The sequence below is a fragment of the Entelurus aequoreus genome, linkage group LG08, assembly GCF_033978785.1.
Source record: "Entelurus aequoreus isolate RoL-2023_Sb linkage group LG08, RoL_Eaeq_v1.1, whole genome shotgun sequence".
NCBI classification, from domain to species: domain Eukaryota; kingdom Metazoa; phylum Chordata; class Actinopteri; order Syngnathiformes; family Syngnathidae; genus Entelurus; species Entelurus aequoreus.
Window position 1 is genome coordinate 82,942,109 of NC_084738.1, and position 23,438 is coordinate 82,965,546.

Below are 23,438 nucleotides of genomic sequence, written 5' to 3' on the forward strand. Positions count from 1 at the left end.
TTGTTGTTTTTAATCATGTGCCGCCATCTGCAGGCCGGAAGTAGAATGACACCCTGTCGTTGCTAGGCGTTGTTGTCCTCCGTCCATCCATTTGTTTGTAACAATAAACATAACAACAATAAACATTTTTAATATGCAAAAACACTCGAGGAATGAAAACCTGCCTCATTTTTTGGGGCTTCGTTCAATGAAATGGCTGCCATGACAACAAGCACGTTCATAAGTCAAAAAGTTATTATATTCATTGTATTTATTTGAATTGTTTAAAAAAAAAGTTGTTTTTTTTCCATCGTATTTAATAAGGTGCAAAGAAAAGTGTATTTTAAGCACAACTATTAGTTTTTGTAAATATTTGTGTTTTTAAAAGAATAAAATGTAGTCCTCCGTTTATTTGTATATATTTTCAAATCTCAAAAATATATTTACAAACTACACGTTTATTTATACAAATTATTGATTTAATTGTACGTCACATTATTATATTTATACGTTTTATTTGTATATATTTTCATATATCAAAAATATATTTACAAATACGCGTTTATTTATACACATTATTGATTTATTTGTACGTCACATTTTTATATTTATACATTATATTTGTATATATTTTCAAATTTCAAAAATATATTTACACATACGCGTTTATACAAATTCTTGATTTAATTGTACGTCACATTTTTATATTTATACATTTTATTTGTATGTATTTTCAAATCTCAAAAATATATTTACAAATACGCGTTTATTTGCACAAATTCTTGATTTATTTGTACGTCACATTTTTATATTTATACATTTTATATGTATATATTTTCCAATCTCAAAAATATATTTACAAATACGCGTTTATTTAATCAAATTCTTGATTTATTTGTGGGTCACATTTTTATATTTATATGTTTTATTTGTATATATTTTCAAATCTCAAAAATATATTTACAAATACGCATTTATTTATACAAATTCTTGATTTATTTGTCGGTCACATTTTTATATTTATACATTTTATTTGTATATATTTTCAAATCTCAAAAATATTTACAAAATACACATTTATTTATACAAATTTTTGATTTATTCGTACGTCACATTTTTATATTTATACATTTTATTTGTATATATTTTCATATCTCAAAAATATATTTACAAATACGCGTTTATTTATACAAATTCTTGATTTATTTGTACGTCACATTTTTATATTTATATATTTTATTTGTATATATTTTCAAATCTCAAAAATATATTTACAAATACGTTTTTATTTATACAAATTCTTGATTTATTTTTAGGTCACATTTTTATATTTATACATTTTATTTGTATATATTTTCCAATCTCAAAAATATATTTACAAATACGCGTTTATTTATACGAATTCTTGATTTATTTGTATGTCACATTTTTATATTTATAAATTTTATTTGTATATATTTTCAAATCTCAAAAATATATTTACTAATACGCGTTTATTTATACAATTTATAAATTTATTTGTATATCACATTTGTTTGTATTAATATCATATTGATATATATATAAGTTGATGTGAGACAATTCTACTTCCATAGTTTTCACCCAAAACAATTCTTTAAAGCAAAAAAATAAAAAAAAACACATAAACGCAATGTTGTTTTGTCCATCGTGACGTTCCGTAGCCCCGCCTCCTCACAGTTACTTCCTGGTGGTACCCACGTGGCGCGAAGCGAGCAGCCAAACAACAACATGGCCAGTAACGGGCTCGCCTACGACGGCTGCAACTTCTTCAGGCAACGCCTGGTTTTGTCCACGCTGAGTGGGAAGCGTGTGAAAATCCGCAACATCAGGTCCAAAGAGGATGACCCGGGCCTGCGAGGTGAGTTGTTGTTGTTGTCAGAGAGCCACATGTGGCGTCGCAGTTAGCCACATGCTAACATGCTAGCTGCTACGCAGTTGGCGTGAGATTCACGACGGCGGTCAAAGAACAACTAAGTCTCCGGAATTGTTTTGGGAATAGAATAACAAGCTTATTTTGTGTATTCATTTACTTTTCATGCTGTTTTAAATTTGAGGAAGACAAATTAGGCTTTTAGTAAGTGGGATAGGTTAATGTCTTACTACTGTACGTCATGTTTTCATAGTTTTGTTATGGTGCGTTAATACATGAAAGTAACGCCAAGTCATATTTAGGTATATATTTATTCATACAGGCCTCGAATTTTTACTTTTTATTTTTTGTTATTTACTTTATTTTATTATTTTATTTATTTATTAGTATTATTATTTTAACTTTTTATAAAAACAATTTTTTATTATATACATTATTATATTATTATTTATGAATGTATTTTATTTATTTTTATTTTTTTACTTATTTTTTTGTTGTTGATATATTTATTCATACAGGCCTCAAATTTTAACTTAAGGTCAAGGCAAGTGTTGCCTTAAGGAGGGCTCATGTTTTAGGGCACTAAGGCAAGTTAGAAGGGCACCAAGGCAAGCATTATTTTCTTTCCAGGCAGGGGCTCCAAATCATTCATACATATATAGTTTTTTTAAATTCATTATTAATATAAACTTGTCAGCTTTTTGTCATTCCATGATGCCTTTATCTCTATTTTTTACATTTTGATAGAGGTGAGTGTGAATGTTGTCTATCTGTGTTGGCCCTGCGATGAGGTGGCGACTTGTCCAGGGTGACCCCGCCTTCCGCCCGAATGCAGCTGAGATAGGCTCCAGCGACCCCAAAAGGGACAAGCGGTAGAAAATGGATGGATGGATTTATTTATCATTTATTTTATTATCTTATTTTATTTATTTGTTTTATTATCTTATTTTATTTATTTATTATTGTTTTAATTTTTTGGGGGCGGGGGTATATTTATTCATACAGGCCTCGAATTTTAACTTTTTATTAATTTTTGTATTTGATTTTATTATCTTATTTATCTGATTTTATTATATTATTTATTATAATTTATTTTTTTTAATCATTTTTTGGGGGGATATATTTATTCATACAGGCCTCAAATTTTAACTTTTTAAGGTCAAGGCAACTGTTGCCTTAAAGGAGGGGTCATGTTTTAGGGCACTAAGGCAAGTTAGAAGGGCACCAAGGCAAGCATTATTTCCAGGCAGGGGCTCCAAAGCATGCACACATATATCGTTTTATTTAATTCATAATTAATATAAACTTGTCAGCTTTTTGTTAGCTCTTTATTACTCCAGTACTCTTGTTTTGTTCTGTATATTGTACAGTTCTTTGTTTATTGTACAGGATTGCTTATTGTTTTTATTGGATAGTAGTCTGTTCTGTTTATTTCAATTCTATTTTTTATCTTTATTACTTATGTGAATTATTTTTATGCTATTATTGTTTCCACTACCGCACCTTAAATTGGAGTCCTTAATCTCGTTATATGCAAATATAATGACAATAAAGTCCATTCTATTCTATTCCTTGATGCCTTTATCTCTATTTTTACATTTTGATAGAGGTGAGTGTGAATGTTGTCTGTCTATCTGTGTTGACCCTGCGATGAGGTGGCGACTTGTCCAGGGTGTACCCCGCCTTCCGCCCGAATGCAGCTGAGATAGGCTCCAGCACCCCTCGCAACCCCAAAAGGGACAAGCGGTAGAAAATGGATGGATGGTTTATTACTTTTTTAATATATTTTTTTACTTTTAATTTTTTTGATATATTTATTCATACATGCCTCAAATTTTGACTTTTTAAGGTCAAGGCAAGTGTTACCTTAAAGGAGGGCTCATGTTTTAGGGCACTAAGGCAAGTTAGAAGGGCACCTGACTGACTGCATCAGTTATTGTCCACTATGTATGTCGTGGACTCAACGTCTAGGTCCAGAGTATATTGAGTCACCAAAAAGGAATGTACAATGAAGATGAAGGCAAAAGAGTGAGGAGTGTCCTGACCAGATATCTAGATCCCTAGTTTGATTGATGTAAATGTTCTTTATCACATTGTTTACGTGTCCGATAAAGATTTGATTAATTTATGATGTCTCAGGTGTGATCACTACAATAGGGCCCCACAGCACACTGGATCCCAGTTCATTGAAATACCACAACGCTGGATATTGTTCAGATAAATTCAATTTAAGAACTTGCATACAAAGCAACACTGGAGGTGACTATGACGTGCACATTTTCCGTGCATGCGTATTTGGTCGCGTTGCGCCGGCGGATGGAGCGGGGAGGGGTTCTTAAACGGTGGCATTGTTGTGTGTGGACACGGATAAGGTTAGGTGGGATCTACCCTGGATATGGCACACGTTTATGACAGTGTAAACAGGGCCTAAGAGTTCGAGCAGAATTATGTCCTGTAGGAATTAACTATGCACAATAAAACATTAACAAAATTATGTGTCAAATGGTTTTTAAAGTAATACCTTTGTGACGTGAAAAAAAACATGTTTACTTTTTGATATCAAAATAAAACACAAAGCAGTTTGGCTAATGAAGATACAGTCTAATAAACAAGATGTGTTATTCTGTAACGCCCCCTTGTGGTTCAGTACAACAGTTTGGCCAACAACAACAACAAAAAAACAGGAGTGAAAGCGTGTGTCCTCACCTCGTTAACTCTCAGTCACAGCAGCTGATGGACGATGTATTGAGAAAATAAAAGTAACATCGAATAGCTTTTCTCCTTCACTGTATACCTTTAGTGTGGGGACAAGTGTCTCCAATATTGTCCATTGTCTCCATCTAACAGCAGTGCGCTCTTAAATCCACGGCGGGAAGCGAGGGGAAATGACTGTAGCGTCTCGGAAGAGTTGTGTTGCGGTGCAAATATTGTCCCGAAATGTAATTTTCACTGTTTAGTGTGGTCTCACTATATGGCACATATTTATGACAGTGTTGGCATTGTTTATATGACCACCCTTAGTGTAACATGAAGTTCTGTTGACTAAGTATACTCCGAGGTGATAGCCTTGGAGCGATATTAACGTTGTTAGTCCGCCATGATTAATAATTGAATTCGAGCCCTGTTCATATATATGTATTGTATATATTTACATTGTTTATTTACTATTCATAACTTGTTCTTTTCTTTGTGCTTTTAAGATTTTGAGGCCAGCTTCATCAGACTTCTTGACAAAGTGACCAATGGCTCCACGATAGAAATAAACCAGACAGGTGATGGATTGTTCACTTTTCTTTCTTTTTTTTACATGAGAATGTGTGATTTATGGATAGATAGTCTGATTTAAATATGTATTTGGATAAATTGTCTGGGAATGTACAAATTATATTAATACTTTAAGAAATGCTACATATCTGTCAATATAAAGTTAAAGTTTCTTTTAAATGTTTTATGCCATTTTGTAAAAGTCAACCCTGTTTTTAATGGCAAAAACACAAAATATGCAATATTTTACCCCCAAATTTCTAAGTGGACTATTAAAAAAAATCCCTGAAATTTAAAAATGACTAAATTTTGTAACAAATTGCTACAATTTGTGTTTTATCTTTAACCAAAATGTGTATTACCTGCTACATGGCTTATCTGGGTAAATTTACCCACAGTTTTGTTTTTAGTACTTAGGTGATGGATTGTTCACATTATTTTTTTTACATAAAAATGTGTGATTTATGGATACATAGTCTGATTTTAAATATGTATTTGGGAAAATTGTCCGGAAATGTACAAATAATATGAATACTTTAAGAAATGCTACATTTTCGCAAGTAATCAAGGACATGTTTAATCATTTGAAAAACGTTGTCTGAGTTTTGTCAGTTTTGTTTGCTGTAGATTACAAAATACAAACATTTGGACCATTAAAATGTGTAAGCAAGACATGTAATATTACTTAGGATGTACTGAATGTGACATACGTAAGGATTGTCCTTATTTAAACAATATTGCAGCGTAAAACAGCACATTATTATTAAATATTTGCATATTACTTACACACACAAGGTCTCCAAGGCAGAAGCTTATCCAGCAACAAACGTGTCCGCATCATTCATTTTGTAATCTATATAATACTTAATGAAAATGCCTCGTAAGACGTTCTTTCACAAAAACAGTTTTTATTTTTGGACACTTAATTATTAACCGTCCATGATTATTTAAGCTTCTGGTGTCAATCATTCCATATTTTTTTTCTCAAATTTTATTTATTGAATTTTGCAGACAGTACAGCATAGTGAATCATGGCAACAACAAGTTGAGGTGTCTGCACATTTTACAATAATAACATAACATAATAAACCCAATCATTACAATACGCACCCACTCAAATCCCAATGTAATTGTCCCCTAGTGCCAATAACAGATATAAACACACATGAATATATGCAAACATAGATTCAATCTAACGAAATGTATTAAAGATGAATAAATGAATAGATAAGGTAAAATAAATAAATCAATAATACATAAGATATACAATAAAATAAAACATAAAAGTAATCATTCCATTTTTAAGTGTCTTGATGTTGTGACTGATGGCGAAAGTAGTTAATTGTGATCTATATTTTACATGAGCTTACCATCATGAATTATTCGGCTTGTCACTCAAAACACACTTACCACTCCACTTCAACTTAAAGACAGCCCAAGTCCGTTCCAGGTGGTTAATAATAAATAGTGTTATTCATGTCTACCATTGTGATCAAACATTTTCTAGCATTCCACTCAACAAAATAATACAATTATGTATGACTCCTGCTTATATCGCATCGGATCATTGTCGGTTTCGGCCAATATCCGTATCTTGTCGGAAGGGAAAAAGTTGCTTGGGGACACCTATGAAATACAAAGATTTAAAATGATACAAACGTGCGTCGTACTGAAGTTCAGTATGGTAGGAAGGAGTGATAAATAGCCTTCTATGCACACTGTTTGGCTTTTTTCTCTTTCAGGCACAGTGTTATTCTACAGGCCAGGGTTACTTTACGGGGGCTCTATAGAACACGACTGCAGCCTGCAGCGCTCCATAGGGTACTACTTGGAGGCCCTGCTCATGCTCGCGCCCTTCATGAAGACCCCTCTGAAGGCCACCCTCAGGGGCGTCACCAATGACCCCACGGACCCAACGGTAAGACGACACTTTGGTTCTTCAAAGCAACAAGAGGGTCTCAGTCATAAAAATATTAAAAATAAGTCATATGTTGTTATTTTATTCAACGCTTACAGTACATCTCGAGATCAACTTTGGCTCTATCTGTCAATATAAAGTTAAAGTTTCTTTTAGATGTTTTATGCCATTTTGTCAAAGTCAACCCTGTTTTTTATGGCAAAAACACAAAACATGCAATATTTTGACCCCAAATTTGAAAGTGGACTATTAAAAAAATCCCTGATATTTGAAAATTACTGAATTTGATAACAAATTGCTACAATTTGTTTTATCTTTAACACAAATTTATTTGACCTGCTACATTGCTTATCTGGGTACATTTATCCACAGTTTTGTTTTTAGTACTTACTAATAATTGTATTTTTCTTCAAGCACAGACCAGGATTGGCAACCATAAATCATAAATAAATGTATATGATGTAAATCAAGTTATTTTTTTTACTATATTCTAACCTAATTCTTGATTATGGAAAATTGTAAATTGTTCTTTGAGTGCCACAAGAAAAACACAATGTGTTTAATGCCCTTTTAGTTAAAATTTTAAACTTCTAAAATTGTTCTTTGAGTGCAATAAGAAAACATATGTTAGAATAGAATGGACTTTATTGTCATTATATTTGCATATAGCGAGATTAAGGACTCCAACTTAAGGTGCTGTAGTGGGAACAAATATGGGATAAAAATAAATTACACAAGAAGTAATAAAGATAAAACTAAGAATTAAAATGAATAGACTACTATCCAATAAAAATAATAAGCAATCCTGTACAATATAGAAAACACTATACAAAATACTGTACAATATACAGAACTAGACAAGAGTACCGGAGGGATGTTTATTGCATTGTAAGATTTTCTGTTAAAATAAGGACAAAATAGGAATTTTTTGTAGTTCCCTTGATTTGTAAAAATATCGATATAAATTTTGGTATTGGAATCGGGACAACCCTAGTTTGAAGCAAAGGTGCTAATACTAATCGCCACATTTGGCGAAGCGTGTTTTAAAGCAACACTTTAAGCACTTTGCTTCCTTGTTTAAAGCGTCACTTTTACCGTTAGTTTTGAAGGCCAACTACCTCCGTATTGCTCTTCACGCACCCTCTTTATTAACCAGCAGAATTGTCCTTTTTTAACATTCTTCCTCTCCAAGATGTTATTGCTTTTATGCACTTTGTGTGTGCGTTTTGACTCACTCAACGTCATGCGCCTCGGCTCTGTAGTCACCGCCGAACATGAAAGAACGGTACCGGTACTTTTCAAAGGCAGTTTAGTATCGATTTCAATCAATTAGTATCGCAGTACTTTTTTAGTTCCGGTATACCGTACAACCCTTGTGTGTGTGTGTGTGTGTGTGTGTGTGTGTGTGTAGGTGTGTGTGTGTGTGTTCGGAGGTGTACCGAACGAGTTCCCACGCGGACATATTAAGTAGCGTAACGCACGTTGTGTAAACAATGCACACAGAGGCACAACACACGGCATGCTAGCAGCATGGGCTATGATAGACTGACCATACGTCCTCTTTTTACCGGACATGTCCTCTTTTGCGGAACTGTCAGGGCGGAGTTTCTTAAATGCCTCAAATGTCCGGCATTTTGAGTTAGAGTTGCGTGTATTTTCAATGTGCGTTCAGGGTTAAGAAGGGGTTAAAAACAAAACAAATTGTGCGTGCAGCAGCAGCATTGGTGAGGGAGGGGCAGAGACAGAGAGAGTTATGATAAACGCGCATGCGTCGCCAGGCTCTGCTTTTTATCCATAGTTTTATCAGATTTAATTTTTTATTATCTAACAAAGACCAAAAAAAATGTGAGCACATTACACCAATTCTTAAATCCTTACATTGGCTCACTGTACATCAGAGAATTGATTTCAAAATCCTCCTGCTCACATATAAATCACTACATGGTCTAGGGTTTTATCCATAGTTTTATCAGATTTAATTTTTTATTATCTAACAAAGACCAAAAAAATGTGAGCACATTACACCAATTCTTAAATCCTTACATTGGCTCCCTGTACATCAGAGAATTGATTTCAAAATCCTCCTGCTCACATATAAATCACTACATGGTCTAGGGCCGAAGTATATTACTGATATGCTCCCACTATATAAGCCCTCTAGATCCCTAAGATCTTCTGAGACAATCTGTTAGCGGTTCCAAGAGTAAACTCAAATCAAGGGAGAGCATCATTCAGTCACTATGGAACAAATAGCTGGAATAAACTTCCTGAAGATGTCAGACTTTCCCCAACTCGGACTACTTTTAAAACTAGACTGAAGACTTTTATGTTCACCTTAGCTTTCAGCTAAATCTTTTAATCTTTTAACGTCTGCACTGTTTTTATTTTTATTGTCTGCATTTTAATTTTGCTTTTATTTTCTTTCATTTCACTTTGTTGTCTGTGAAGCACTTTGAGTCTGCCTTGTGTATGAAAAGCGCTATACAAATAAAGTTGCCTTGCCTTGCCTTGCCTTGCCTTGCCTTGCCTTGCCTTGCCTTGCCTTGCCTTGCCTTGCCTTGCCTTGCCTTGCCTTGCCTTGCCTTGCCTTGCCTTGCCTTGCCTATAGCAGGGGTGTCAAAAGTGTGCCCCGGAAGCCATTTGCGGCCCACAGCTAATGTTTTAAAGGCCCACGGCACATTCTAAAAATACTATTAAAATAAACTAAAACATAACAAAAGTGAAATAAAAAAGCTTAAAGCTTAAATGTAATTTAGAAAAAGTTGCAATGTTGACTAATAAAACAACTTTTTTTTTTCTTACAAACTGTCATTGCTCAAAACATAATATTGAATCAAAATCAATATTATTATGAATTATTGACCTATCCAAGGTTCCCATTACTTCACATCAAATATTCCACTAAGAAAAATATTTTTGGTGGAAGGTTTTGCAAATTTGGTAAACAAATAACCCAAAAATGTACATTTTGGTGTTTTCTTACTGTACCGAAAATTAACCGAACCGTGGCCTCTAAACCGAGGTATGTACCGAACCGAAATGTTTGTGTACCGTTACACCCCTAATATATATATGTGTATATATGTATGTATGTATGTATGTATGTATGTGTATATATATATGTGTGTGTGTATGTGTATATATATATATATATGTGTGTGTGTGTGTATGTATGTATGTATGTATGTATATATATATATTTGTATATATATATACACACATATATATGTATATGTGTGTGTGTCTGTGCGCGCGCGTGTGTATTAATTGCTGTTACAGGCCGCCCTCTGTGGCCCTCAATGAAAACGAGTTTAACATGCCTGCTCTAGATCAACTTCAAATCTATCCGTTGATTTTAAGATTTTATTTTTCATGGGGTTTATTTTTGTTTCATGCCTTTTTTGTCAAAGAAAACATGTTTTTCTTCTTCCTGAAAACACACAAAATATGCAATATTTTCCTCCCCAAATATTGTAAAATGGAATATTTGATGTGAATTATTTGACCTTGAATATGTCAATAATTCATAACAACATTGATTTTGAGACATTATTATTTTTTCAGCAATGACAGTTTTAAAGAAGAAAAAAGCCTGCATGCCAGCTTTTTGTTAATAGTCAACATGGCAACTTTTGGCCGTAAAAAAAATTAGCTTTGCGCCACAAATGGCCCCCGGGCCTCACTGTGGACACCCGGGTTAGCTAGGATGTGTGTTGTCATGGAAACAGTGAAGGCTGTTGCTGCCCCCTGCAGGTGGATATGCTGAAGTCCACAGCTCTTCCTGTGATGAAGAAGTTTGGCATCGATGGCGAGGGCTTGGACCTTAAGGTGGGCACCCAGGATATCACGTTGCACTTTTAATACGTCACACACGGACGGCCTGACTCTCTTGTCTCTGCGCCCTCAGGTGTTGAAGAGAGGAATGGCACCCGGCGGCGGCGGGGAGGTGGTCTTTACGTGCCCTGTCAGGAGGATCATCAAGCCCGTGCAGCTCACAGAGCCAGGGAAGATCAAAAGAATCCGAGGTGTGGCGTATCCTTCTGGAAATGTGCATCATCAGCACTTGTGTGAGACTTGATGAAGAGAATTTAAAGTCTGGGATCAAGACCGTGTCACCCAGGCCAGATCACATCAACAGTATTCTCTTCTTTATCTGGGATACTGCAACCAGAGCGGTCTGGGTCACAAAGCAGTATATGCATTATATGCCTTGACTAGTCTCAACTAGATATTCAGTCAGAGTTTCCCCTCAGATGGCAAACAGGATTGTGGAGTCGGCCCGAGGGGTCCTGAACCAGTTCATTCCGGACATCTACATCCACACGGACCACATGAAAGGAGTCCACTCTGGCAAGTGAGTCTCATCACAGGACTGCATCATGGGTTTCTCTTTCCACATTCCATCATAGTTTAGTCAATAGCTTGATGAAACTGTAATACCTGCTCTCACCACTGGGTGGCGTCGCACAGACCAGCGTCAAAATGTTCCCATAGAACTCCATGCCAGCCGCATTCTCATAGCAGGGTCGTCATGGAGGCATTGAGGAGATATTTATACAAAAATTATCTCAATTCTGGTGGTATTGTTGAATGTACTCAAAGTACACATAAACACCTATAACCAATACTGTATAAACAAGAAATAAATAGCCACTAGTGATGTGCGATACCACAGATTTTCTTTCCAATTCGATACCGAGTAAGATTCAGGATGGTATCAGCGATACCGAGTATGAAAGTATACTTATTAGGGCTGGACGATTATGGCAAAAAATAATTATTTGTATTAATATTGTAATCACGATTAATTACTAAATTATTTATTAATTTGAAGACATGAGTGTTTATTGTATGAGCAAAACTCAACTTTAAATACAGTTTAAAAAAAACCTGCATATAAATTAGTGACGAATAAACCACAACAAGTAAACTAATAATAGCAATAACAATACATCTAATGAATAGCAATATAAAAAACAATAACATTCAGTTTTTTCGTTTTGCTTTTAATTCAGTTTTTTACCTTTTACACTTATTTTACCACCATAGTGTGTGCTTTTTATGTCTAATAAATTTTAGTTAAAGTTTTTATTCTAATTAGGGTCCAATAAGCCCAAATAGCAAAGAGACATAAAAAAAGCATGTAAACAAACAGCGTGGGCCTTAAGAGGTTAACTGTTAGCATGCTAACTTTAGCATGCTAACAATAAAGTGCTAACTTTTTAGCTAACTTTACGTTTTCCCTAATTACAGAGTAAGGCTGCAGCTAACGATTATTTTTCTATCGATTAATCTATAAATTATTTTTTCGATTAATCGGTAAATCTATAGATTATTTTTTTCGAGTCATCTATAGATTATTTTTCCTTTTACCGATTATTTTTTATTTTATTTTATTTAAAATGAAGATGAAAAAATAAAAGTAGGCCAGTTTTTTCAAAAAGCATGGCTTTTATTTACAAAAAAAAAAGTATGGCCACTCAGTCAACATTGACAACAACATGACAAAATATTCTGTAACAATGTAAACATTTAAAACTTTTAACATTTAACAAAATTAAAAGTAGCTTATTTGCTTTTTAATGTGCAAATATAAAAGTAAACATCCAGTGCAAATCTTAATATTCTGCGATAGTATAAGCATTTCAAAAGTACCGTAATTTCCGGACTATAAGCCGCTACTTTTTCCCCTCGTTCTGGTCCCTGCGGCTTATACAAGGGTGCGGCTTATTTGCGGCCTGTTGTTCTCCGACACCGACGAAGAGGATTTCGGTGGTTTTAGTACGCAGGAGGAAGACGATGACACAATGATTAAAGACTGACTTTTCATATACCGGTAGGCTGGTTATTTTAACGTACAGGCGAGCACTTTGTATTACTTTGCACCGTCGTATTATTTGTACTCTGCACGAATGCTGTTCGCCATGTCAAAGATGTGAAAGTTTGATTGAATGATTGAAAGATTTATTGTTAATAAATGGGACGCTTTGCGTTCCCAAACAGTCATCTCTGTCCCGACAATCCCCTCTGTGGTAGTAGGAACCCCTATATACTACGGTAATTACACATCAAAACCCTGCGGCTTATAGTCGGGTGCGGCTTATATATGGAGCAATCTGTATTTTCCCCTAGATTTAGCTGGTGCGGCTTATAGTCGGGTGCGGCTTATAGTCCGGAAATTACGGTAAAAGTATTGCTTATTTTGCTATAAAATGTGCAAAAATAAAGATAAACATCCAATACAAAAAAGTGCAAAACGAAATATTCTGTAACAACAGTGTAAACATTTCAACAAAAGTGAAAGTATTGCTTATTTGCTAAAATGTGCAAAAATAAAGATAAACATCCAATACAAAAAAGTGCCAATCTAAATATTCTGGAGCACTGTAAACATCAAGTATTGCTTTTAAAATGTGCAAAATAAACATCCAGTCCAACACAGTACACAATAACCAATTCTACTCATTCCAGTGAGTGACTAACAGTTGTAATGAAGAAAGGTTAGCATGTCTACTTGCTTTGCTTCTTTTCTTGTTTACAATATTCCCAGCAGCTGAAAATAGGCGCTCAGAAGGGGTCGATGTGGCTGGAACTGAGAGGTAATTAGCCTTCACCTCAAACCAGGACTGCGAGCGAGCTGAGCTGCAGTTTAAGTTTCTAGTAGGTCAACGGGCTCATAGTGATGTTACTAGTATTTGACTGGGAGGTGTTTATTATCATTTGGGGAGAGTCCGCTGCCTGATGCTCACCTGCTAAACACCTATCTGCTCCACGCTGAAGCGCTGACTACATGCGCTATGAATACGCACTGCTGATTGGCTGATAATGCTTCGTGTGTACCAATCAGATGGTTGTGTGGGTGGGACAATGCTGTGTGTGTACCAATCAGATGGTTGTATGGGTGGGACAATGTTGCGTGCTGAGACAGAGGCAGAGGAGCAAAGCAAGTTGTTAAGACTTTAGCAGCTAAAGTTAGCTTTAGCTCAGAAACTCGTTCGGTACACCCCCGTACCGAACCGAAAGCCCCGTACCGAAACGGTTCAATACAAAACACATACCGTTACACCCCTAGCAGATACAGATGACACATTCATGTTTTTGTGTAATGATGACAACGTATGCTAACGCGGACGATTGACTAGTTGATGGTTGATGGTTTTCTTTTCAAATGTTCGTTCATAGCCGTTGTGCTGCTATGATAGGCCATTTACGCTCGACACAGTGTGCATACAACAACATTATTAGGCTGTGTATTGAAATACTCTCACACTTTTGACGACTTTTGGCGTGCGTTTTTCCCCTTGCTCGCACATTCTGCTTTGCGCTCCGCCATGACGGTAGTGTGACGTAATTATGCGATGCGTCGACGCACAAAAACGGCGTCGACGTATTTACATAACCGATGATGTCGACTACGTCGACGCGTCGTTTCAGCCTTATTACAGAGCCATACACCTTACAGTCATATTAAAGTTAAAGTACCAATGATTGTCACACACACACTGGGTGTGGGGAAATTTGTGGTGACCCATGCCCTAGATCACCCCCTGGGAGGTGAGGGGAGCAGTGAGCAGCAGCGGTGGCTATGCTCGGGAATCATTTTTGGTGATTTAACCCCCAATTCCAACCCTTGATGCTGAGTGCCAAGCATGGAGGTAATGGGTCCCATTTTTATAGTCTTTGGTATGACTCGGCCGGGGTTTGAACTCACGACCTACCCATCTTAGGGCGGACACTCTAACCACGAGGCCACTGAGCCGTCGTCACATAATAAATAATAAATCCTCACGTTTATTGGTGCAATACATATTTGGACAATTGTCACCAGTATTTTAGGTCAAAGCATAATAATTGTGTCAATGTGTCAATAAGTGCTTTAAGTACATTATGCTTGTGCAAGGTACTTTTTTGAAACCTTTATTTTGTTAGCGCAGTCAGACCGGTTGTGGCGCACCGCGCTGTTATTGTGAAGGGCTAAATTGTGCTGCACTGTTGTTCTCCGCTTGACGAGTAAAGAGGTGACTCATTTGAGGCTGCTAAAAAAAGAGAAGACTGTCTGTACATTGATCTTACATCAGTGTTTCCCACACATTCATTTATTTGTGGCGGTCCGCCACGAAAGAATTACGTCCGCCACAAATAAATAAAAAATAATATATATATTTTTTTTATTTATTTATTTTTATTTTTTTGTCCTGTCCAGCTTCTCAGGCAAATCATATAGTTGATGTAGATGCCCATATAGGCTGTTCAGATTTACTTTACAAAAGAGAAGTGTAGGATACTTCTCTTGTTGCCTTATTTGTATTTGAGCACTACTGTTTTCTGTTTATTTGTTACTGACTGTGGCAGGACACCTCTGCCTCTGTTTCACTTTATGTTGCTGGTAAATAATATGGTTGTAGTAGTAGGCTAAAGTTAAATTATTTAGTATGCACTAATTAAAGGGGCAGAGCTTTAAGAGACATTTTAGCTTTTATATTTTATAAGATATATTTTTTGTAAGAACCACAATTAATAAATATATTTCAGTGAATAACTTATTGTTCAAGTCTGTATATAAATATGTACATAAAGTGTTGTAATTATATTGTTGGATGGATGGATGGACGTTTAAAACAAAACTGTTATTATTAATTAGTAAGTATACATTTTTTGAGCCTTTTTAGAGAAAATCATATCATTGTAGTAAATTATGCAAATTACTCGATGATGTCATGGTGACCATGCCCATAGCCACGCCCCCACCGCCACAGGTATCTTGGCAGTTTATGGGAAACACTGTACATGGATGATGTCGTTCACAACAACACGAGCAGATGGGATGTGTGTGTATGGATTGTTCTTGCTAATTTAGTCGCTGTTCCAAGCGGCCGTCTCGACATTTAGTTTGGGGATAAATGAGCGCTGCGGGACACATTATTTTGCCAAACAAATGTTCCTTCTCCTCACAATGACTACATTTCACTTACATTTATGTCGATTTTCCTGATATTACTCTGCGTGTCCATCCATCCATCCATTTTCTACCGCTTATTCCCTTCGGGGTCGCGGGGGGCGCTGGAGCCTATCTCAGCTACAATCGGGCGGAAGGCGGGGTACACCCTGGACAAGTCGCCACCTCATCGCAGGGCCAACACAGATAGACAGACAACATTCACACTCACATCCACACACTAGGGCCAATTTAGTGTTGCCAATCAACCTATCCCCAGGTGCATGTCTTTGGATGGATGGATGGATTACTCTGCGTGTATCAGCAGATTTCGTGTTATAGATCAGGCATACTAGTGCTGTGTCAAATTAAAAGTCGCAACCATGATGACATCTCAAACATCTTCTCTTTTTTTCACTCATCTGCATGCACACTCAATCACAGTGCGAAAGAAATGGTGGCGTTATTCTGCACTGAGCTCGTTCTCTTACTAATATTCAACTATGTACGTTGTGTCTCCAGTAAAAAGGAGCATACACTTACTGTTTCATAATACTGAGTGGCTCTTTTTAATTGCCAGTTAATTTCTTAAAGAAATGACAGCCTGAATGACTGTGAATACTATGCTGGTAGTTGTTCATAAACGCCACAATATTGCATGTTTGCAGAAGATGTCCAGTGGGGCTACTTGGTTGTTGTCGCCAGCCGCGCGGTATAATTCCACTGCACTCATTTCTGAAACCTGGCTTTCCCGCAGGTCGCCTGGTTTCGGTGTGACGCTGGTAGCGGAGACTCTGGAAGGTGTTTTTCTCAGCGCCGAGATGGCGTCCACGCCGCAGGGACAAGGAGACCCCGTTTTGCCTGAGGACCTCGGACGCAACTGTGCCAAGCTGCTGCTGGAGGAAGTACATCGGGTAAGTATTGCTGCGACATTCATGTTTTGGGGTTGTCGTGCACCATAACGAGTGGGCCTTCTGTTTGGCTCTTAAGTGGGAACTGCACTTTTTTGGAATGTTGCCTATCGTTCACAATCATTATGAGGAACTAAAACACAAGTCTATTTTTATTTTTTTATACAATTTTAAAGATAAAAAAATGCTTGAAAGATGCGGCTAATGGAAGTTACCGTTGTAGCCTTCAAAGTCTCTAAAACAACTTCCAAACCCTCCATCAACATTTTATATACACAATGCAAGTATATATATAATGTAGTAACAGACACCTTCATAACAATATGTATAATATACAATATGCACACTGCAAGTATATATATATAAAATGTAGTAATACACACCTTCATACCAATATGTAATATGTTTTATATACACACTGCTAGTATATATATTTATAATGTAGTAACAGATACCTTCATAACAATATGTAATATGTTTTATATACACACTGCAAGCATATATATAATGTAGTAACAGACACCTTCATAACAATATGTAATATGTACAATATACAAACTGCAAGTATATATATATAATGTAGTAACATACACCTTCATAACAATATGTAAAATGTTTTGTATACACACTGCAAGTATATATATAATGTAGTAACAGACACCATCATAACAATATGTAATATGTAAAATATACACACTACAAGTATGTATATAAAATGTAGTAATAAACACCTTCATAACAATATATAATATGTTTTATATACACACTCCTAGTATACATATATATTGTAGTAACAGACACCTTCATAACATTATGTAATATGTACAATATGCACACTGCAAGTATATAAAAAATGTAGTAACAGACACCTTCATAACAATATGTAATATGTTTTATATACACACTGCCAGTATATATATATATATATATATATATATATATATATATATATATATATATATATATATATATATATATATATATATATATATATATATATATATATATATATATATATATATATATATATATATATATATATATATATATATATATATATATATATATATACATACTACCGTTCAAAAGTTTGGGGTCACATTAAAATGTCCTTATTTTTCAATGAAGATAACTTTAAACTAGTCTTAACTTTAAAGACATACACTCTATACATTGCTTATGTGGTAAATGACTATTCTAGCTGCAAATGTCTGGTTTTTGGTGCAATATCTACATAGGTGTATAGAGGCCCATTTCCAGCAACTATCACTCCAGTGTTCTAATGGTACAATGTGTTTGCGAATTGGCTCAGAAGGCTCATTGATGATTAGAAAACCCTTGTGCAATCATGTTCACACATCTGAAAGCAGTTTAGCTCGTTACAGAAGCTACAAAACTGACCTTCCTTTGAGCAGATTGAGTTTCTGGAGCATCACATTTGTGGGGTCAATTAAACGCTCAAAATGGCCAGAAAAAGAGAACTTTCATCTGAAACGCGACAGTCTATTCTTGTTCTTAGAATTGACCCCAAACTTTTGAACGGTAGTGTGTATATATATATATATATATATATATATATATATATATATATATATATATATATATATATATATATATATATATATATATATATATATATATATATATATATATATAATGTAGTAACACACCCTCATAACAATATGTAATATTTACAATATACACACTACAAATATATATCTAATGTACCGTATTTTTCGGACTATAAATCGCTCTGGAGTATAAGTCGCACCGGCCGAAATTGCACAATAAAGAAGAAAAAAAACATATATAAGTCGCACTGGAGTATAATTCGCATTTTTGGGGGAAATGTATTTGATAAAAGCCAACACCAAGAATAGACGTTTGAAAGGCAAGTTAAAATAAATAAAGAAAAGTGAACAACAGGCTGAATAAGTGTACGTTATATGAGGCATAAATAACCAACTGAGAACGTGCCTGGTATGTTAACGTAACATATTATGGTAAGAGTCATTCAAATAACTATAACATATAGAACATGCTATACATTTACCAAACAATCTGTCACTCCCGATCGCTAAATCCCATGAAATCTTCCTCCTCGTTGTTGCTCCTGGTATGCGCCGCTAGCATCCTTTCTTTCTGCTGCTCAATCGCCGTTTTCTGCTGCATATTTCACTACGTCCAGCTTGTAATCTGCAGTATATGATTTCCTTTTCGGTGCCATTTTAGTTCAGCCCTTCTCAGTTTTTATAAGTTACCACCAATGTTGATGCGATCCATTTTAATAGCTCCGGTAGTAGCGTATAGCATATAGCAGTTAGCATTCCAAAACCCACAATGCACTTCTGCTATGACTCGCCCCCGCCGAATTCTTATTGGTTGGCGTGTGTGACGATTGCTGCCATTTGCTTCGTCGCTCACGCGAATGAGATAAATAATATTATTATATTTTTCGGTAATGTGTTAATAATTTCACACATAAGTCGCTCCGGAGTATAAGTCGCACCCCCGGCCAAACTATGAAAAAAACATCGACTTATAGTCCGAAAAATACGGTAGATATATATTTATATAAAGACACCTTCTGTGGCAACATGTGTGTTCCTACTTCAGGAATCAAACACAAGTGTGTCTTCTAACCATGGCAGACTTAGTAATAGACAGCGAAAACGACTTTTTGGACAAATGAGGATTCACAACCTTATACTTTTTGAAGGTAAACATACTGCTGCTTCTAGAAGCGAGCACGAAGGAAGAGCGAGACGTTGGAGCAGACAGAAGCCGGGAGAGGGGGATGAAAACGATTTTGACGCTATAAATATGGAAGTTGGAGTCAAGCTATTTTGACTTAAATGGTGTGCTTACCCAAATAAACCGAAAAAAACATCCCAGGCCAGCTGGACCACATAGACAACTATCCATGGAGTGAGTCACTTTTATATTGAACATGATACACGCAGCACGCCGTGTGTGTTATTACAACTACACTACATACACTGTCTGGCTAGCTGTGTACAAACAAAACATGAAATAATACTTTACAGATACTGTAATATGATTGTTCATGTTTTTCACTCAGTACACATTGTTGTCCTATCACATTGTTGTGCATTACAAACCTAAACGTGTTTCGTGCTGACAAAGAAGCTAGCTCTTTCCGTAGTTAGCTTTTACGGCTAACACCGTAGCATGTCGATGTGTTAGTACGCCAGAAAAATAGTTCCGGAGTGTTCACTCTTACAATAACAATGTTGCTACTGTGTGGTTAGCTTACAGCAGTGTTTCCCACACATTCATTTATTTGTGGTGGCCCGCCATGAAAGAATTACATCCGCCACAAATACAAAAAAAAAAGAAAGTTTTTTTTGTCCTGTCCAGCTTCTCGGGCAAATCATATAGTTGATGTAGATGCCCATATAGGCTGTTCAGATTTACTTTACAAAAGAGAAGTGTAGGATACTTTTCTAGTTGCCTTATTTGTATTTGAACACTACTGTTTTCTGTTTATTTGTTACTGACTGGGGCAGGACACCTCTGCCTCTGTTTCACTTTATGTTGCTGGTAAATAATATGGTTGTAGTAGTAGGCTAAAGTTAAATTATTTAGTATGCACTATTTAAAGGGGCAGAGCTTTAAGAGACATTTTAGCTTTTATATTTTATAAGATATATTTTTTGTAAGAACCACAATTAATAAATATATTTCAGTGAATAACTTATTGTTCAAATCTGTATATAAATATGTACATAAAGTGTTGTAATTATATTGTAAAATAGATGGATGGATGGATGGATGGACGTTTAAAACAAAACTGTTATTATTAATTAGTAAGTATACATTTTTTGAGCCTTTTTAGAGAAAATCATATGATTGTAGTAAATTATGCAAATTACTCGATGATGTCATGGTGACCACGCCCATAGCCACGCCCCCACCGCCACAGGTATCTTGGCAGTTTATGGGAAACACTGTACAGGTTACAGAACGTAAATGAAGTATTGTTGACGGTTTTTGAATGCATTATTAAAGTGATTTACAGGTAGAATTGATTGCTAACATTAACTGCATTGCTAACAACCAAGAGCGAAAAAAACATTTTGTCTTCTTGTCTCTCATAATGATTATGACCGATAGGCAAAATACCCCCCAAAAAGTGCAGTTCCCCTTTAAGGGAAATGATTCATATTTGAGGTTCTCAACAAACTGTTATTTTGCAAAGTTTTATGGCAGCGTTTTTTGTTAATCAAATATAGACGTTTAAGCAAGCGTTATGCAAACAAGCACAAGGCATTTTTGTGTGTTTTGGGCCTGTTGTGCGACAATTGCCATTGTTTGACTGAATAGCTGTCGCACACAGTCAGGACATTAGGAGGACGTGCTGCTGTTGGTTGCTGGCATTCCCCTATAATGACCCTCAACCCCAGTCTGGAATGCAGCTGTGAACCATGTGAAAGTAGGATGTCTTGGTGCGTACGTTCTCCACCTTCTGGATGTTGCTGTCTTCAGGTGTAGAGTAGAATGCGAAACAAAATTGCAGAACACTGCCGCCATGCAAGTCACTAACCACGCCCCATCAGGAGCAGATAGGACATAGTGTCGTTTATTGAAATGGGATTGTAAGATATGAGGCTTTGTTTGGCCAGTTTGCAGGGTGATAGGGTACCAGTTAGACCCTGGAGGCGGGTCAAGTGCTTGGGTGATGTGGACATGCCTCTGCAAAAGGTGGTAGTTGTATGATAAGTGGTGTCAGAAGTAGAGATAGACTGATATGGTTTTTAGGGCCGATACCGATTATTAGTAGTCAAGGAGGCCAATAAGCCGATATTAATTTGCAGTAAACGTTATTTAAAGATAAATATTACATGTCAGTAAACATCAGTGGCCTGAGATGGGTAGGTTGCGAGTTCAAACCCCGGCCGAGTCATACCAAAGACTATAAAAATGGGAGCCATTACCTCCCTGCTTGGCACTCAGCATCAAGGGTTGGAATTGGAGGTTAAATCAGCAAAAATGATTCCCGGGCGCGGCCACCGCTGCTGCTCACTGCTCCCCTCACCTCCCAGGGGGTGATCAAGGGTGATGGGTCAAATGCAGAGAATAATTTCGCCACACCTAGTGTGTGTGTGTGACAATCATTGGTACTTTAACTTTAACTGAACAAGGTTTTAAGTTGTTTTTTTAACATACTTTTTTAGGAAAGCTGGGGCCAGTAGTGACATAATGTTTCATGTGGCGCTAATCATGCGTTTATTTTAGCAGCAAAAAACATTAAACACTTTTATTACGTGTGTCTAAGAGGAGCATCAACATTTTATTTCCAAATATCAAAGCATCTGCTGGGAAAAATTGGATCAAAATGTGGCATTTCTCTACATCACAATAACTCATCTACTCCATTTTATACCATTTTTTATAACACTTTATGGATTTATTACACTGTACCATTTCATGCTCTGAAATTTTGCGAACATTTAAATAAAAATTATTCCGGGCTCCTTTACGTAGATTATAGTTGAGACTAGAGATGTCCGATAATGGCTTTTTTGCAGATATCCGATATTCCGATATTGTCCAACTCTTAATTACCGATTCCGATATCAACCGATACCGATATATACAGTCGTGGAATTAACACATTATTATGCCTAATTTTGTTGTGATGCCCCGCTGGATGCATTAAACAATGTAACAAGGTTTTCCAAAATAAATAAACTTAAATTATGGAAAAAAATGTCAACATGGCACTGCCATATTTATTATTGAAGTCACAAAGTGCTTTTTTTTTTTTAACATGCCTCAAAACAGCAGCTTGGAATTTGGGACATGTTCTCCCTGAGAGAGCATGAGGAGGTTGAGGTGGGCGGGGTTGGGTAGGGGGGGGGGGGTGTATATACAATCATTGGTACTTTAATCTTAATATTGTAGTGTCCCGGAAGAGTTAGTGCTGCAAGGGGTTCTGGGTATTTGTTCTGTTGTGTTTATGTTGTGTTACAGTGCGGATGTTCTCCCGAAATGTGTTTGTCATTCTTGTTTGGTGTGGGTTCACAGTGTGGCGCATATTTGTAACAGTGTTAAAGTTATTTATATGGACACCCTCAGTGTGACCTGTATGGCTGTTGGCCTTGCATTCACTTGTGTGTGTGAAAAGCCGTAGATATTATGTGGTTGGGCCGGCACGCGAAGGCAGTGCCTTTAAGGTTTATTGGCGCTCTGTACTTCTCCCTACGTCCGTGTACACAGCGGCGTTTTAAAAAGTCATAAATTTTACTTTTTCAAACCGATACTGATAATTTCTGATATTACATTTTAAAGCATTTATCTCTAATAATTACTGATATTTTTTATGACCTATGGAAAATAAGGATCAGGAGAAAAATATATGAAATGTAAACATTTTTATTTGATATGTAACCTTCTTCTGATTATAATCCCCTCAGCTATGAAGGCAGAAAGGAAATGTCAACACAAACATAGAAAACAACGTAAACAAAATATTAAAATCACATTCAACACTTAACAACAAGCTCTTGAAATGAA

General features: G+C 36.0%; 1 protein-coding gene across 2 annotated transcripts in view; it reads left to right on the plus strand.

The window, feature by feature from the left end:
- The window catches only part of rcl1 (RNA terminal phosphate cyclase-like 1), a 44,748-nt gene that overhangs the window by 194 nt on the left and 21,116 nt on the right, over positions 1-23,438 (plus strand). For both annotated transcript variants that reach the window (XR_009827133.1, XM_062057460.1), the window contains exons 2-8: positions 1,662-1,858; positions 5,071-5,142; positions 6,877-7,052; positions 10,806-10,880; positions 10,960-11,084; positions 11,281-11,406; positions 16,745-16,901. Coding sequence is in view for 1 of the 2 variants with exons in the window: in XM_062057460.1 (XP_061913444.1) it covers positions 1,729-1,858; positions 5,071-5,142; positions 6,877-7,052; positions 10,806-10,880; positions 10,960-11,084; positions 11,281-11,406; positions 16,745-16,901 (861 nt within the window). In the remaining variant the exon portion in view is untranslated. The remainder of the gene's footprint in view (positions 1-1,661; positions 1,859-5,070; positions 5,143-6,876; positions 7,053-10,805; positions 10,881-10,959; positions 11,085-11,280; positions 11,407-16,744; positions 16,902-23,438) is intronic.